We start from the raw sequence: 16,806 nt of genomic DNA, 5'->3' as shown, positions 1-16,806 counted from the left end.
AGAGCAGGCACACAGTCTGTTCAAAACCTTCCATTAGCTCTGCTGGCTAGCTTGTTATCTTGTAATGTCCCCCCCTTCTGCCCTTAATGAACAGTTTGTTCCATTGTAATTCTTATATCAAGCATCTGGAAACCAGACAGATAAATTTTTACACACCAGATAGATTTAAAAAAAAAATAATAATAAAAAAATAAAGGAAAATGAAAAGGGAAAAGAAAAGGAAAAGGAAAGAAAAAGAAAAAGAAAAAGAAAAAGAAAAAGAAAAAGAAAAAGAAAAAGAAAAAGAAAAAGAAAAAGAAAAAGACTTTCGGTACACATGACTTATCCAGGAAGAAAAAAAGGATTCAACTGAATCAGTAAACTGACCTTTTTAAAAAATAAAATTTAAAAAAGCACTTTGACCGACACGTTTTTCTAGTCAGAAATTCTGAAGAGCAACGTACACTTTGCAGAAGGATAATGTGCTCTGACAACAGACTGCTCCTCTGTTCACAGCTGTCTCCAGCGGGAGGAGCTGAAACCTGAAGCAAACCCTCCAAGCAGGGATTGGATCCGTCCTGCGAGCAGCCCTCCCAGAAAAACAGGCTGTTTGGAAAAGTGCTTGAGAACATCCAGAAGTGATTGGAGGAGCAGAAAACCCTTCCCCCCTGCACCTGACTTGTGGGTATTTACAGCACTTTTCAAGGCGCCTCTGCACTGCCACTACACAAGCAGAGTGCATGGACGGCGCGGGGCAGACAATGCGATAGGGACCGATGTACCAGCAGTGATAGTGTGCGTGCGTGCTGCACACCAGCCAGGCACCGTTACACGAACCCAAAAGGAGGCTCTGGAAGAAGGAGAAACCCTGCATTCAAAATGCCACGCTCCTTCCTGGTCAAGAAGCATTTCAATTCATCCAAGAAGCCAAATTACAGCGAACTGGACACTCATACAGGTAACAAAATGAGATCGACGGCCGCCGCGTTGCTTCTGAGGTTGTGTTTATGGCGTGGCGGTAAAGAGGAGGGGTGGGATTGCTTTTACAGGCTTTGGAGAATGGGTTAGTTCACTGCTAGCTCTTTTATCTTTTGCTTACAATGAGGGAGTTCTATGAAATATGGCAATGCTGCTCAGAATGAATCACGAAGTTTGCTCATCCACTTGAACTCAGTTATTAAAAGAGGATTTGGAGTTTTCCTGTTCTACATCTGTTGGAAATGGAATTGAAACTTTTATGCAGATCCTTCAGGAAGTTTCACTGCTTCAGTGTATCAGGCTGCATAGGTTTAGAAAGAGCATGCTGCCTTGAAGAGACTCTCAAACTATAATTCAAACTATAATGCTGTCTCTACACATCAGTATGTATGTATCAAATAGTATTTCCTTAGTCCTCCCTATATTGAGACGACCATACTGAGTGTTTGATTTATGCACTTTTTAATCCTACAAATGTTAATTTTGTTGCCTTCTGAAATACTTTTCAGTTCTCTAACCTTAAAATTTTCTTCTTTCTCCAGTGATTATATCCCCATACCTGTATGAAAGCTATCCAGTCCCTATCATACCACAGCCAGAGATCCTGAGCTCTGTAGCTTACAACCCCATTACTGTGTGGACTACAACCGGGCTGCTACCATCTCCACTACCCAATGACCTCTCTCCACTTTCTGGATACCCCTCATCTTTGGGAAGAGTCAGCCCACCTCCACCTTCTGACACCTCCTCCAAAGATCACAGCGGTTCGGAAAGTCCCATTAGCGATGAAGAAGAGAGAATCCAGTCAAAGCTTTCAGACCCCCATGCAATCGAAGCCGAAAAGTTTCAGTGCAGTTTATGCAACAAGACGTATTCAACTTTCTCTGGGTTGGCCAAACATAAGCAGCTGCATTGTGATGCCCAGTCTAGGAAATCGTTCAGCTGCAAGTACTGTGACAAGGAGTATGTCAGCCTGGGAGCGCTTAAGATGCACATCAGGACCCACACACTACCTTGTGTCTGCAAGATCTGTGGCAAGGCTTTCTCCAGGCCATGGCTACTTCAAGGACACATCAGAACCCACACTGGTAAGAACAACCATTACAACTGCAGGCTGTTGTTGCTATCTCATCAGAATGCCTTTCTGATTTTTTTTCCTTACAGGTAGAAAAAACAGCAGTGTTGCTTGTCTGACCTTGAAATGCATATGTGCAATTTCAAATATATCATTAAATGGGCACATTCTTCCTTTTGGGGGCCTGGGTGAGAGGGAAGTGTAGCATGGCCTCACAACTGTGTGGCATATTCTGGCATAGATCAGCATCGCTCCTCTGATAATCCCAGGATGATTTAGCTTGTTTCCACTAGCTGAAAGTTTTGCTTTAAGGATTTTACATTAACTTTCAGGCTTTGGAAAATGCTAACTTTAAGAAGGCTTCAGCTGACTCTGAAGTAGCAAAACAGAAAGGCAATGCATGAGAGTCTAATCATTGACTCCTTAAGCAAACGGCAAGTTTTGCATGCGCTATCTCAAGTCCTTAAGAATTAGAAGCACATCATCACCAAAGCATTTTTTTGTGTTGAGGCAAAAACATGATCTTCAGTATAACACTGGGTACAATGTAATGTCTGTACAGCTGTTTGCTGCTTTTCAGTCAAAGTCTTGTTCCAAGTTATTCACACAGAGCTAAGTAGAAAAGACTCCATGAAAATATTTGAAAATGCTGGGAGGAGCCCAACCTAGAAATACTGCCTGCACCTGCAGATGCAGAAGGTGTCAGCAGCTTGCCTTTGGAGACTGCGCTTAGCAGCATATTCTGAAAGCCTGAGTTCTGCAAGTACAGTCAGCAGTGCTGAAAGCTGTTATATCTGTGGCCTGACTAACTTTTTATTACACACGTTTTTTATGATAACAAATCATTTCTGTCTGCTTGTTTCCTAGAATAAAAGTGAGTTATACCTGTCCTAAACATGTACTTCTTTTTTAAAGCTTTATTTGTATTTTTACTTAATGTTTCCTTTTTAGGAGAGAAGCCGTTTTCCTGTCCTCACTGCAACAGGGCTTTTGCAGACAGATCCAATCTGAGGGCTCATCTGCAGACCCACTCGGATGTGAAGAAATACCAGTGCAAAAATTGCTCCAAAACTTTCTCCAGAATGTCTCTTCTGCACAAACACGAAGAATCTGGCTGCTGTGTAGCACACTGAGTCATGCAGTCAATGTTTACCTGGACTCAATGCATTTCTCCACTCCTGTTCCAAATGATAAGTGGAAATCCAAAGGCATTTTCTTTTCTACTTTTCAGCCAAAAAATAATAAAAAAATAAAATCACCAAAAAAATAACACAAAAAAAAGCAAGCAAAGAAACAAAATAGTGGGAGAATTTAGAATGTCAGTAGAAATGAGCTTTAAGTAGTTCTGTTCAGTCACACATTCACATTCTTAAGTGTGAATTCTGATATATGGGGAAAGACACGATGCATGACATTTCAAGTAGATCTAAAGGAAAAAGCATTATCAGCTTTCTTTAGAGATGAAGCCAAATGCATGTAGTTTTTTCTTGCTCAGAAAAGGCTGCAAAGTTACTAATACATTCCTGCCAAGCCATTTCAACCAAAGAAACAGTGTTTTAAGTGGAACTTTTGATAAAAATACTACCCAAGTGAATTTTGCTAGACACCATTTATCTCAGGTGCCTTAAAAAGTATTCCAAGTTTACCTTAGTAAATGTTTAATATTATTCATTGCTGTGTTCTTTTTTTTTTTGTAATTTTATTTTATTAAAAGTCAAGGCCTTCATTAATGATCCGAAATGCTTTAAAACTGCATAATTAAGAGAGGAAAAAGAAAACGTAAGAGAATGTAAGAAAAATTGAAAGCCACAAATTAATTGCATGTGCCTTTTTAAAAAAAATACTGTAGCTTCAAACATTCCTGGTGCATGCCTGACCATCTTTGAATATGGAATAGTTCCTCTAAACTTTAATCTTTTTTAAAAACGGGAATAAGTGCAAGAGAGGGGGCTCATGGGAGTTTGACAATTATTTTTTTAAATGCACAAAGGAAATGCAATATTTTCAGCATTACCCCTCCAAGTGCCTTTTTTATTGATGATTTTGTAAAGTATGTGGACATAATGTAAATATTTTTATTTTTATATGACCAAATGTGTTATGAATGAAAGTGAATTGTTGCCTATAGCAGCATCTATAGATAACTTGAAGAAAGTGTGAAGTGAAATTTATGGTTTTTTTTCTAGCCACTTTTTTACAATAAACATTTTTAAATAAGATTTCTGTTGTTTGTTCTAATTAAATAAAGGGACAATGTCTGGATTAGCAAGGGTATGGAATACATAAAAATGCAAGTGTCTCTACATGACAAAATGAAGATGAAAGTGAATTCTTAGTTCACAACTTTAGAAAAAATATATATTCATCTGTATTTTTCAAACATTTAGAACAGTACAGAATGGAGTCACTTATGGAGTCACTTATGGAGTCACTACTTTAAAACACTTCTACCTTTTTGTTACTTATAACGGTATGACCACATTGTGAAATATATTTTATCAAAAGTATTAAAAAAAAAATCTTGCATTTTAACAGTTTAAAGAATGCTATTAGAGCAGCCTTATTACAGTACTTTTCCTGAGACACTAACATTAGAAAATTTGGGCCGTATTAAAAGTTCATTAAAGTCATTAGAGCCTTACAGGATTTCAGCAGCATTTGCATGATGCTTCTTTAAAGTAATGTTTAAGTCACAAGATGACATACTTTACATGGTCATTTTGGAAATAGGAAAAGTTATTTTGCTAAAGTATCTTGCATATCAGAACTGTCAAGTGAATGTATTATGACTGTATAACAGCTAGTATATCACAGAAAATAATTACTCAGTAATAAAGATCAGAAATATTTTTCTTCTGATGATTTTACTAAGGAATCCAAGTTCTGAACTACATAAAAGCATTACAACTTAAGCAAATCATGTCTCATTATTACTGACTAGTGTAAAACAACAGCATTTTCAACTTTTAACCATGCATATAGCTAGAAAACAAATAAACACTAGTTGGCGTCCAATCTCAAGAGCACTATGTCTACACTATGTTATTAGCAGAAGCACAAGATAACAAAACCAGAATTCCAACCAATAAATGAGAAGACTACAGCAGAACATACACAAGTTTCAGATTTATTGAAAAAGAGTACATTTCTAAAAAAAAGAAAAAAAAAAGTTACAGATGATACCTGCATTGAGTCTCCTCCTGTGGAGACCCTCCAAGGAGTGCTTCTGCAGGACTGCATTGGAAGAACTTAGGCACTAAGTGCATGACAGAAGTTTTGCAACATTTTTCCATGGGAAAGACTGTACTGAAAAAAACATCTCAAATGAAGCTTTTCATATTCTCCAAGCATATTCCGACAAAATCTCAGCGTTATAAGAACAATTCTGTAGGAGTTTTTTGTTTGTTTGTTTGTTTTGTTTTTGTTTTTTTTTCAGGAAATAACTAGAGAGTTCAAGAAAGATAGTATTAGTGGAAATTTGCAAGGTAACTTTTTAAAATGAACATATGAAGGAATCAAATACCTTTGAAAAGTTTCATGTGGTTACTCTATTGATTTGCACTTCCATGTTATTCACTTTGAAGTTCATAGGCTCCAGCGGCTCTTTGTGCAGCTTTCTCTTCCCAGAGTGAAGTTTACCAGTGTATAAGTAAAGCTGTGGCAATCAACAGCTATTTGTACTGTCAAAGTTCTAGATTTGCTTTCCTGTGACTATTTACCTCATGTTATAAAGGCTTTTCCATTGTTTTAATTCACACTTTAAATTCTGTACACCCATAGTAAATGAAATAGCATAAGAACTTGACTTCTTGAATGAATGGAAATGCTGCTGTTGTCCTTAAGGGAAATCAGATGAAAACTTCATCAAAATACAGTATGCTAAACCAAACACAAGTGGAACTGGTCTGATTTGGAGATGACAATTAAGATATGCTACTTTGCATGCCTGTAACACCTGTACTCGTAAAACACAAAGATGGGAAAGGCTAGAAGCTCTTCTGGCTCATCTCTGTAATTGAAACAGAGTGCTCTATCAAAGATTTCTAGCTCTCTGTCCAGTTGCAGCATAAACTTCCCAGGCAGCTGAATTTCACTGCTTTTCCTGTGAGACTGCTTTGTATTTGCTGTCAGGACATTTTTCCAAAACATTTTCCATTAACAGTTTTACCTCATTACTCTAGAAATGCCCTTCTGTACCTGCACAAGCTATTTATCAATGTAAATTGAATTTTGCTCTGAGCAGCTGGCTGATGAATCCTTTGACTTTTTCAAAACATGACTGAAAAGCTCCCTTCCTGGTGAATTTACTCACTGAATCCCTTTGACCATAGCTACATTTCTTGCGAGACCTGATTCTATTAACCGCATAATCAAATTTTCAAACCTTTATAAGGAAAATGTGCTCCCCACACTCCTAATATCTTCACCACTCTTTTCTGAACTCAATTCTGACTTTTGATTTTCAACATCACTGTTAGACATAATACTTTTAAGTGAAAACTTAAGCTATCAAAAGGCCATTCTCTCCACTGAAGGTACCATCATGATAGCAACCTGTATGTGATGTGATTCGTATCTTCTTTAAACCTTTCACTAATGAGTTGTTTAAAATCAGTAGATCCTGGAAAGGGACTTTTCATTGAAGCTTACTCAAACTACTCTAAATACATACCTGCTTGGTTATATGATGGCCCATCATAGGGAATGAAGGATCATTCATTTAGTATGTTCTGGCAATTTACTTTCACCTCCTGAGTGTATTTTCAGTGTGTGGAGGAGAGCTGAACCACCAGAGCACAAGCACAATTACATGTTGAATTACATGTTGAATATGTGAATTTCTCAAGGCTGAAGGCAATAATTAAGGTTTTCTCTTCCCTAGCTTCCATTTGCGTGTGTTTTTCACCTCAGAAGCTGCAGTAGGAAGTAATATGTGCACGAAAGGAAGACAGAACAAAGTATATGTTTATGCTCAAAGCACTACAATTATCCTACCAACTAATATGAAGTTCAGAAAAGCATCTTATGCACTCACCAAAGGGTTAAAATGAGTGCCTCTCAGAGTAAGGCACCATGAAATCTGTCATCTGTATTATTACTCTCTTATTTGGATTATTATAGTTGCTGTTATCTTTAAACAAGCTCAGGGCCTATTACTCTAAGCTCCATAAAATCACATAAGAAGCACCCTAAGGATCCCACAATTTCAATTAAAAAAGGAAGGACAATAGGAAACCTGGTAATTTAATTCTGATGTCTTGTTCTCCGGTTGTTTTCCCATGGCAAAAAAAAAAAAAAAAAACAAGTCAATATTTCATCTTATGTTACAATGTTTTGACTTTTGAATAAGGAATTTTCAATGCTAAACTTTTTTTTTTTTTAATATATAATAAGATGCTGGTATTTACTAGCTGTCCTAGACATTTGATTTTTTCTTTTTTTTTTTTTTAAGTAGGTATTTTGACAGTTAAAATATATAAATTGTAATTCCTGTTCACAGAAATGTAGAGTGGAATGTGAGAAGCACAATCGAACCTGCATATATTGTAATATCAAATGGTGGCTTCAAGAAATGAGAACAGACTGAGTGCAAGTGAAATCTGAGAATTGCAGAAAGGTTGAGGTGGGAAGGCACTGATGGAGATTGTCTAGTCCAACCCACTGCTCAAAGCAGGGTCAGTAGAACATTTTACCCATGTGTCCAGCTGGATTTTGAGTATCTCCAAGAATGAAGACTATAACTTCTCTGGGCAACATATGCCCATGTTCAATCACCCTTTCGGTAAAAAAGTTTTTAAATGTTTCAGATGGTGCCTGTTACCTCTTGTCCTGTCACTGGGCACCACTAAGAGTCTGGCTCAGTCTTCTTTATTCCCTCTTATCAGATATTTACACACGTTTATAAGATCCCCCCTGAGCCTTTGCTTAAGCTGTCTCAGCCACTCTCATATGAAAGGAACTCTAGTCCCGTAATTATTTTTGAGGTCCTTCAGTGAACTCACTCCAGTATGTCCCTGTCATGTACTAGTGAGCCCCCATCTGGACTGGGCACTGCAGATGGACCTCACCACTGCTGAGTAGAGGTGGAAATAGCACTCACTTTCTCTCAGTTTCTGTTGGCATGGAGGCATAAAGGTTGTGGCTACCATACAAACTATAACATTAGATCACAACTTGTACAAAAAAAAAAAAAAAAAAAGCTTGCTTTCTCTATTCCTTCTTTCCCAGAATTTGAATTCTTTCCTAATCTCTACAAAGTCTTCAGGAACTTTGAAGGGTGTGGAGGGTGGAACAGTGCTTTGTTGGGAGAGGGAAGGCTGCCCTGTCCTGTGGCAGATTGCAGCACAAGTACCTCAGGTGAATACAGGTTTATGCCAGGAATGCATATCTTGTTGCAGAGGCATATATATCCTCTTTGGGACACTGTATGAAAGCATCTCAAAGTCTTAGAAAAGTGTTAAGGAAGTCTTTGAGGCCATGGTGCAGCCTATTTACATCCTTGCACTGTTGTTCCTTCTGAGGGACACATAGCCAAACCAGGCTAGAGAATAAAAAAGAGAATAAATAACAAATGCGTGGTGGTGGTGTTCTACTTGTTCAGCATTTTAGTCACCTTTAGTCCTCTTCAGTATTTCAGGAATACCATCCAACATTTTTTTTCTGTTTTTGTATTTTGTATTTTTGTATTTTTTTCTTCTTCTGGTTCACTCAGCATTTTGGATTAAAAAAAAAAAAAGGGGGAAATGCTCCTTAATGGCCTCCCTTCTCATATTTTCCCCATGTCTCAGTAAGACAAAAGTTATTGTAACTTGCAATTTTGCCCTCCAGTTGTTTTCTATTACACCTGTCTCCCCTCTCCCTGTTGACTGGGCATTGAATATACCCTGTCTCTTATCTTTGTTCCTTTCTGTTTTATATGCATCACCAGAAGTTTGTCCAGTATTTATGCTAGGTAGCCTGGAGGTGGGTGAGGATCATAGTTTGGCAGTCCTTGCCGAAAGGGAATTAAATCCCCTTTTTGCCTTTTAAATTTTCCTTTTTAAAATCTGTCATTTATTTTGTTCAAAGAAGACACAGAAAATAGAACAATCACGGGAATGCCAGCTCAAATTTACATGGCCTCTGTCATCTTTTAGTAGCCTTCGTCCTGTAAGTTTGGAGAGCAGCAGTGGTACATGAAGATATCCATATGTTGCCTTCATATAGGTGGACATGCAGCCAACCAGACTGCACATTCAAAATACAAATCATTTCACTGCAATCCTAATTTGGATCAGCTAAAGAACAACCCACAGATAGATCCCTCATTTTGTCTCTGGTAGAGTAATCCTTCAATTAAAAAGGTGCGCTTAAATGCAAGCACAAGAGTGTTTTCTAGCAGGACAAAACTCGTGGAAGTAAATGAAGAGTGTTCTTTAAGCTGAATGTCCATTCACTGGGCATAGGAAGGATCACTACGCTTCAAACGTGGATCAGAATATTTTCGTAGTAGTTAAGCTTTATATTACTTATATGCTATAAAGCAGACCTTTTTGTATAGCCAAAGAAGACTACAGAAAGCCATTCCATACCTTACCAAGCCTCTCCATTCTCCCTACTTCCCATGTTTTTGCCTCTTCTGTTACTGCTTTCTCTGCCTTACGTAGGAGTCATCTCCCAGATGAGGCTGACATTGGATCAGAGTCAGTGGATCTTTTAATACTTGATAGATGCAGGCATTGCCACTCCCTCTAACCAGACATAAATGTGGGTCTAAACAATAAATACATGTCATGTGCTGGGCCTTCAAATGACATCCATCAAATGGCAAGAGCTCCTGACCATCACCTTTTCATATCTTCTTCAAAGGCATGACCTGGGATCACAGGAGCTTGGTTCTAACAAGTCCTTCACAGAGAACAGCCTGCATCTCACTAAGTCCTGTGGGTTCTCAGCACCTGCTGAACATCACAGTGCGAAGTCACAGACATCTGTTAAGTTGCTAATAAGAAGCAGTTAAAAGTATAAAGTTGCACTACAATTAGCTCAGATTTTGCACATGTACCTAAACCAAAGTAAATTCCTTTGAATGTAACCTGCCCTCTCATGTGGACTGGCAGATTATCCACAGCTGACAATGAATAAAGAGTTAGAAGAATGAGAACTGACAATTATTAAGTAACTACAGCAAAAATTGAATGAATGATAATCAACAATATAAAGTCATAATGTTATGCATAAGACTAATAAAAGTCTCCTTCATTTCTGCAGAAGCTACATCATATTCAGCATTAAATCATTTTTTTTTCTCCTCCTCCACCCCCTTTTTTAGATGTTATAAAAGAGATATTTTGGAAGACAGTTCACCAAGATTTATAGCAGAGTGTTCACTATTCATCTGTAATACATGAAACTGGGCCAGGTTGTTATGTCCTGGGGAAATTAAAAAAAGAATCTTGTGACTCGTGATAGACATTTTGGTGGTGTTTGTGAAACAATTTGGCATCTCAGTCCAGTTCGTAACTAGCTCTAACTGGACAAGGTCCACACTCAAAACCAGTCAGGATTTTTTGACAGCCATGTCTTACTGACAGAAAATCACATTTTTAGGGAAATGGCTTTCTGTTTCTGGGTAATTTCAAGAAATTGCTCCACTCCTTTTCTGTGTCCCCTTTTTTTCTTAATATTAGCAGACCAGTGGTTTAGAGGTCACAGCAGGGGGCCATGACCGAGGGCAGGTTCTGAATATTTGAACCCAAACACTCTGTCCTAAGAAGCTTCACTATGCTGCCTTGGCAGGACAACATGGGTTCTGGGAACAAAAAAGAGGTCTTAAAGATTGTTAAAATGTCAGCCTTCGTGGAGCAGGATGGAGTGCGGGGGGGGGGGGGGGGGGGGGAAGGGGTGCATAGTATTTAATAGGTATTTACAGGCAGTAAATATCAATTACAAATTACCTTCCAGGTCAGTCTTCTGTAACAGAAGAATCTCAGTGCTGTTTAGCTTTGAGAGGAGATTTTGGCTCCAGCTAGCACTGCAGCAGATAAATCAGGTAAGTCAGATTGCTATTCATATTGACACAAAATAGAGCAGTAACGAAGGACATAGTAGGGGGGGGGTTATTATTATACAAATAAAAACTATGAAAACAGGAAAATCCAGAGTCATATAAAACTATGTATATGTAAAACACATAGAATTAAATGCACAGAATTAATACTGGAAAAATATTTTAAGAAAAAACACAGCTACAACTCTACCTTTTTTTTGTTTGTTTGTTTTTAACTAAAACATTTAACTAAAAATGTTCCCATCATTTACCAACTTTTTAAACTAGGTTTATTGATATTTTTCACTCAGAGCATTCTTTAACAATTTGGTGGGGAAAAAAAAAAGTATTCTTGTTGTCTACCAACTTTGCTCTGATCCCAGAAGGCACTGCCAAGAACTGAGTTATTATGAAAATTATGAAAATGTGCTCTTCCTGGTTTTTATGTCTATGTCTGTCATTTTGGTGGTAAAAATTCTACGCATAGGCTATCCTGGGATTGCCCAATACTGTGATTTTCTCCCAGCGAACTTTCTGTTTGCCACCATCAGAAACAGTATTTCATATCTATCAGGACATTTGCTAATAGAAAGGTCAATTTTCAATAAACCTTTGCTGTAGTACAATCCCATGTACATCACATGCATAATTTGTTTCAGTTTGCAGGGTTAAGGAGGAAGTAGAGCCAGGACTCTGTAAGCCTGGCATATTGTTCTTCCTAAAACACTGACCTGCTTGGAGTTCTATGGGTCCCTTCTCAAGGCAGATTTTTTTAAATCTTTTCTTGCTGTGTAATCACCCAGGTTGGAGAGGAATCAGAATCATTTGTAATGAGCTCTTACATTTCCCAGCTTTTCTGAAGGTTGTGTCAGGTTGCTGTGCTAACAAAACCAAGGTTGCAATTCTGAGTTTCTATGGTAAGTTTTGAAGGTGTTATTTTAACATTTTTCTCCATGCTTTTTCCTATGTAATTGGAGGAAAAATGTAACTTATTTACTTATTATTTAGGCTGAGTTCAAGTGATTTTTGAAAACTTAATTCCTCACAAATTTTCTGATAATTGCAGACATGATATTAAATCTGAGCTCCCATATGTTTGAGAAGCTTTTTCTATTCATCTTTGGTAAATGCCTTTTCATCTTGTTTATATCTGCCTATTTTAAACACAAAGTAAAAATTTCATGAAAGGTTTCTTGAATACAGCTTGAAATTTTTGGGTCTTCTCCTTGTGCTTTGAGATCTCATATCCAAGAGGGGAAACAGTGCACACGAAAAGCTTGCTGTTGTATGTTGACTCTGTAAGCAGAAGTGTCACAGTGTATTTGCTTCTTAGGTCAATAATAGAGAAGAAGTTCTCTTATGCAGCACTCCCAAAAACACAAAAAGCTGGCATCTTGCATGTGATTTTGGTCTCCCACTATAAACAGGAAATAGCTTTTAGGTCTTTTAGTCCAGATTAATTTTCTCTTCCTCCTAATACTTTGTTCCTTCTGACATCTGAAGTTTTGTTGTGGTTCCTCATAAAGGAAGTTGTTTTCTGAGAAAGATCTTAGAATTTATTATTATATGTGGGTTTTAGGGGCCCACACCTGAAGTTTAAGATATATATTACCTACACAGATGCACAATGCAGCCAAGTATCCACGCAATTCTTCATTTGGAAAGGAGGAAGTAATATTTTGAAGAGATGCCATGTAAAGTCAAACCATGCATTTGCATTGCTCCTCCACTGATAGATTATGACCAAGTTAAAAGAACAGGGTGTCAAAGAACAGGACTGTCTTCTCTTTTGAAAAAGAACCATCTCTTGTGAACATTAATGCTCACTACATGGGAAGAGGTTGTCCTTTAGTCTTCTCCTGTTCATTTACGTCCTGATAGTGGTGCCTAGTGTGCTGCCAGGATCCTCTATGCTCTGGTGCAGCTGGGAAGAAAGGAGGCAAGTATTCAGCCGGGTATCCAAAGACCAGTCTTCTCTACAAGAAACTTCATGGATTTAACTGTGCAGCACACTCTCCTAGAATGCATGCAAATCATACTGACAACATGTGCTTTGCAGCAGAAGTTCTACTGGTTCCCCAGGCACAAGAGCACTTGTAGGCCAATAAAGCTGCAACCAGACTTTAGCTTTGTCAGTACATAAGTGCCGTAAGAAAACAAATAAATAAAGGGGATGGATGACATGACATGACATTAGCACTACACTCTCGGCATAAGTTTCTGACATAGACCTGATCTGAGTCTCAAGACAGTGCAACTTGCATACCTTCTTCCTCTCAGGATTGTGCCTGAAGTATAGCCTGGACATTAATGCTTAGGTGACAGGATTTTGAGGTGACATGTGAAGGGTAGAAGGGATGGAAAATTGTATGCATGGTGGCAGAAGAAGAGTTGAAACCACTTCTTCTCACTGTGAGACTACAGTAAACATATTTGTGTTAATCGGTTTGCTTTCATTTTATATTCTTCCTGCCTGTTTTTAGTGAGAATGAATAATGTCCATGTCTCATAACACCTCCGTAATAGTTCAGCAGGATCGCTGTGACCTTATCAGGTTGGACCAGGATTGATTAGCTGCAGATTTCGATATATGAAACTCGGCAGACAGGCCAGGCTTGCAGAGTTTGTACTACTGCAGTTTCTGTTGAGGAACATAAAGTGATCATTTCTGTTGCTCTTTGAAGAGAAAAGTAATAAATTGATGGAAATTGGAAATGGAAAATTGAAGTGAAATAGTGAAATGCATTTTATTTTAATTAAACCACCTGATTTAGTTTTTGGAAATAGATATGTTGCTCTTTTTTTGTTTTGTTTTGTTTTGTTTTAAAGCCATTTGAACCTCCTATCTGCTTATGCCAAAGATGAACCTTTCCAGGTGATCAGAAATGTAGGCTTCTTAACTGATGTGAATGGCAACCTTCCTGTTTTAAATTCCAAGTTGTAAAAAGAGTTGCACTGCCAATCAGCCAGCAACTGGTGCTGCACTGGCCTTTCTAGAAAAACAAACAATGGGTAATAAATGACTTTATGGTAGGATTGAATTTAAAACAAAAAAATCCTTATCAGTACAATATGTTTTCTGGTCCACTAAAACTCTTCTGTTTTAATCTATTCCAGCTATATTTCCCATTTATAAAATTACAAGTCCTTCTAAACACATGTATGTATGTATGCATATATATATACAACTGTATAGACTTGAATATATAGAAGCACTTTCTGTACTTACACAAAGATAGAATTAGAGCAAAATGGTACCCTAAATGATACTATTTCTTTGAGCAGTACTATTAATACATGGGACATTCCCGTCCTCCTTTCTACCCTGAAATCTCAATTTTTATTAAAAAAAAAAAAGTCTGTTGTTCCTACAGTTACCTTCCCACCCATCCCCCACCCCCCCCCCCAAAAAAAAAAAAAAAGAAAATAGAAAAAAATGTTTTTAAAGTAACCAAATGAAACCAATACACTTCTAGTTACTTTCAAGGAGCCAAGCAACATAGTGCAAAGACCAGTCTCAGGGATGCACAGTTCAAGTGGTATATTGGCTCTTCTTCACTCAGAGAGGTTTCAATGGGGACAGTCCCCGAGGAGACGATAACTGTTAGCAGAGGAACTAGTTCTCTGGCTGACCAAAGCGTGGAAGGAAAGTGTGGGAGAACACTCTAGTGAAGATCTTTACTATTTATTGACCGGAATTTTACTTTGTTGTTGTAAGCAGCATGAGTGAAAGTAAAAAAGATAACAAAACAGCTTAGAAGGTACAAATGGAGTGCAGGAGTTAAATGGCATGCAGAGAGCCTTTCAAAGCTAACAGGTACACCTGAAACCCAACTGTATGTTAGCTGCATGCAACAAATATATGGAGTCTGTTGGATCCTACTGGATCACATTCATAAAAGTATAGAAAAATGGGAATGGCATCTATTAGGAAGATTTCTGAGATTCTCAGAATGGAATAACTGGAAAAATCTGATTGCTTCCACTCTCCCTTTCCATTCAGTTCCTGCCTTTGTACCACATAAAAAGTATGGCACAATGAACCAGCCCATAGACTGTCTTCCAGAGCCAATAAACCAATACACTGAAGGCTGGCTAACAGACCTAAAGGGAATGCACTGTATTAATTTACTCAGACATGTTTTTCTACAGTTTGCAACATCTGCAAAGGAGACTCAATCACATAGTTCTCAGAGTAGTCAAGAAATCTTCTTTATGCTTATACAATATAGGCAGTTGGTGTTCTTTACTCAGACTTTTCTCTGACTCTGTATAGGTAGCACTTCAGTATAATGTTTCTGTGTAGGTGCACACACCATGCACCTGTGTTATCCCTTTTTTTCCAGCAGAAATTATTTTGGTACACAACTGAGGTTTTTGATTTGGATTTCTCCTGTATGTTCAGCAATCCCATCAGAGCAAAAATAAAGAGACTGGTATCTTCCTGTGTACATGTATGTATCAGCTATGCTTGGTCAGGGAATTTGATGTATTCAGGAAACACTGGTCTTACCAGGTGTGAGCAATACAGCTGTTCAGAGCACTCACAGCATCACATCAGACCTACTGCATAAACACAAACTCTTGATCTGCACCTCAGTGAGAACTCAGATGCATCTCCAAATTTTTACATTTTCTATACTTTCAGAAGCCTTCTGGAATATCAAGGAGAATATACCAATCTTACTCCTACACAGATGCTCTGAAAATCTGAGAAAACTGCATGTGCCAGACAGCACAGTGGAGAATTGCACCTGTTAAGGCAGATAAGGGTGAAAGATAAGACTGCCTACATATGCAAAGGATATGCAGCACAAATCCAACTCTACTTTTTCCATGCCTCACCCCAGGAGCTACAGATTATAACCTTTCACCTTGTACTGCACACAGTCAGTGCTCAGCTCGCAAACGTAGAGCTAGTTTTATGCTGGAGTTTACAAAGAGCGTGGTTCCAGTGAATAGACAGTCTTCTCTTTTTTGGCTCCCCACTAAGTAATGCCTGCAAAATACGTCAGACAAATGTTGGAAAGGTCAGGGGCCAATGGCTGACAGGAAAGCTGGTTCTCATGGCTCTATCCACAGGATAGGGTGGGTGCATTTCCCAGTGTGGCCCACAGTCCTGGTCTCTTGGTGCACATCTGGTTACATTCTCACTGTGTTTCAGGGCAAAACCTCGAGGAGAAACCTCACTGTCCTTTGGAGGGAAGCTAGGGCATACGAGCAAGGTACATTTCAGTAGGTTCCCTATCCTCAAGTAGGGAACAACTAGAACTGTAATGTGTGAATCTGCTCCAGAGACTAGTTAGAACTATTATATCTCATTTTTTTAACATTATATATACTTTCCATTGACCGAAGGTCAAAAACATTTCTATCAAGAAGGTGCATTCCACAGGCAGCATGGAAATGGCATGCTACGCAACATGTCAGATGAATGTCAGTGAAAGGAAAAAACCATAGGACAGCCTTGTATGCCTTTGTGACTTGCAGCCAGTGGCTCAATGGCAAGAGCTTCCAACCCCTGTACTATTATTTTTAAAAGGGACAGGAGCTTTCAGGAAAAAAAAGCAGCACATTTAGATGCTGCCCTGCTTAAAATCTGGCCTGTGCACTCTGACTTGAGTGGCAAGTTTGGAAAGTGCCATTAAGGAGGTCATACTGTAAATTCTACTCTGTCTGGTAGAAAATAGGCTTAAATCATTCTCCCTGGCCCATGCCTGGGCTGCTGTGCTATGAGTCATGATCC

The 16,806-nt window shown here is 38.4% G+C and overlaps 1 protein-coding gene across 1 annotated transcript; it reads left to right on the top strand.

Annotated features, from left to right (window-relative positions):
• The first annotated feature begins 608 nt into the window (after positions 1–608).
• Positions 609–4,251, top strand: SNAI2 (snail family transcriptional repressor 2). The gene is made up of 3 exons (XM_035553243.2): positions 609–937; positions 1,500–2,045; positions 2,984–4,251. The coding sequence occupies exons 1-3, from the start codon at positions 859–861 to the stop codon at positions 3,163–3,165; spliced, it is 807 nt and encodes a 268-aa protein (XP_035409136.1). The 5' UTR covers positions 609–858; the 3' UTR covers positions 3,166–4,251.
• The last annotated feature ends 12,555 nt before the right edge of the window (positions 4,252–16,806 follow it).

Source organism: Cygnus atratus, chromosome 2 (assembly GCF_013377495.2).
Source record: "Cygnus atratus isolate AKBS03 ecotype Queensland, Australia chromosome 2, CAtr_DNAZoo_HiC_assembly, whole genome shotgun sequence".
In the NCBI taxonomy this organism is placed as follows: Eukaryota; Metazoa; Chordata; class Aves; order Anseriformes; family Anatidae; genus Cygnus; species Cygnus atratus.
This window is presented reverse-complemented; position numbering and strand designations above follow the sequence as displayed.

Excerpts from the sequence above, each read along its gene's own strand:
- SNAI2 (XM_035553243.2), top strand. The coding sequence starts at position 859 with ATGCCACGCTCCTTCCTGGTCAAGAAGCATTTCAATTCATCCAAGAAG. Across the intron at positions 938-1,499 it reads CGAACTGGACACTCATACAG|TGATTATATCCCCATACCTG; the intron begins GTAACAAAATGA and ends TTCTTTCTCCAG. Across the intron at positions 2,046-2,983 it reads ACACATCAGAACCCACACTG|GAGAGAAGCCGTTTTCCTGT; the intron begins GTAAGAACAACC and ends TTTCCTTTTTAG.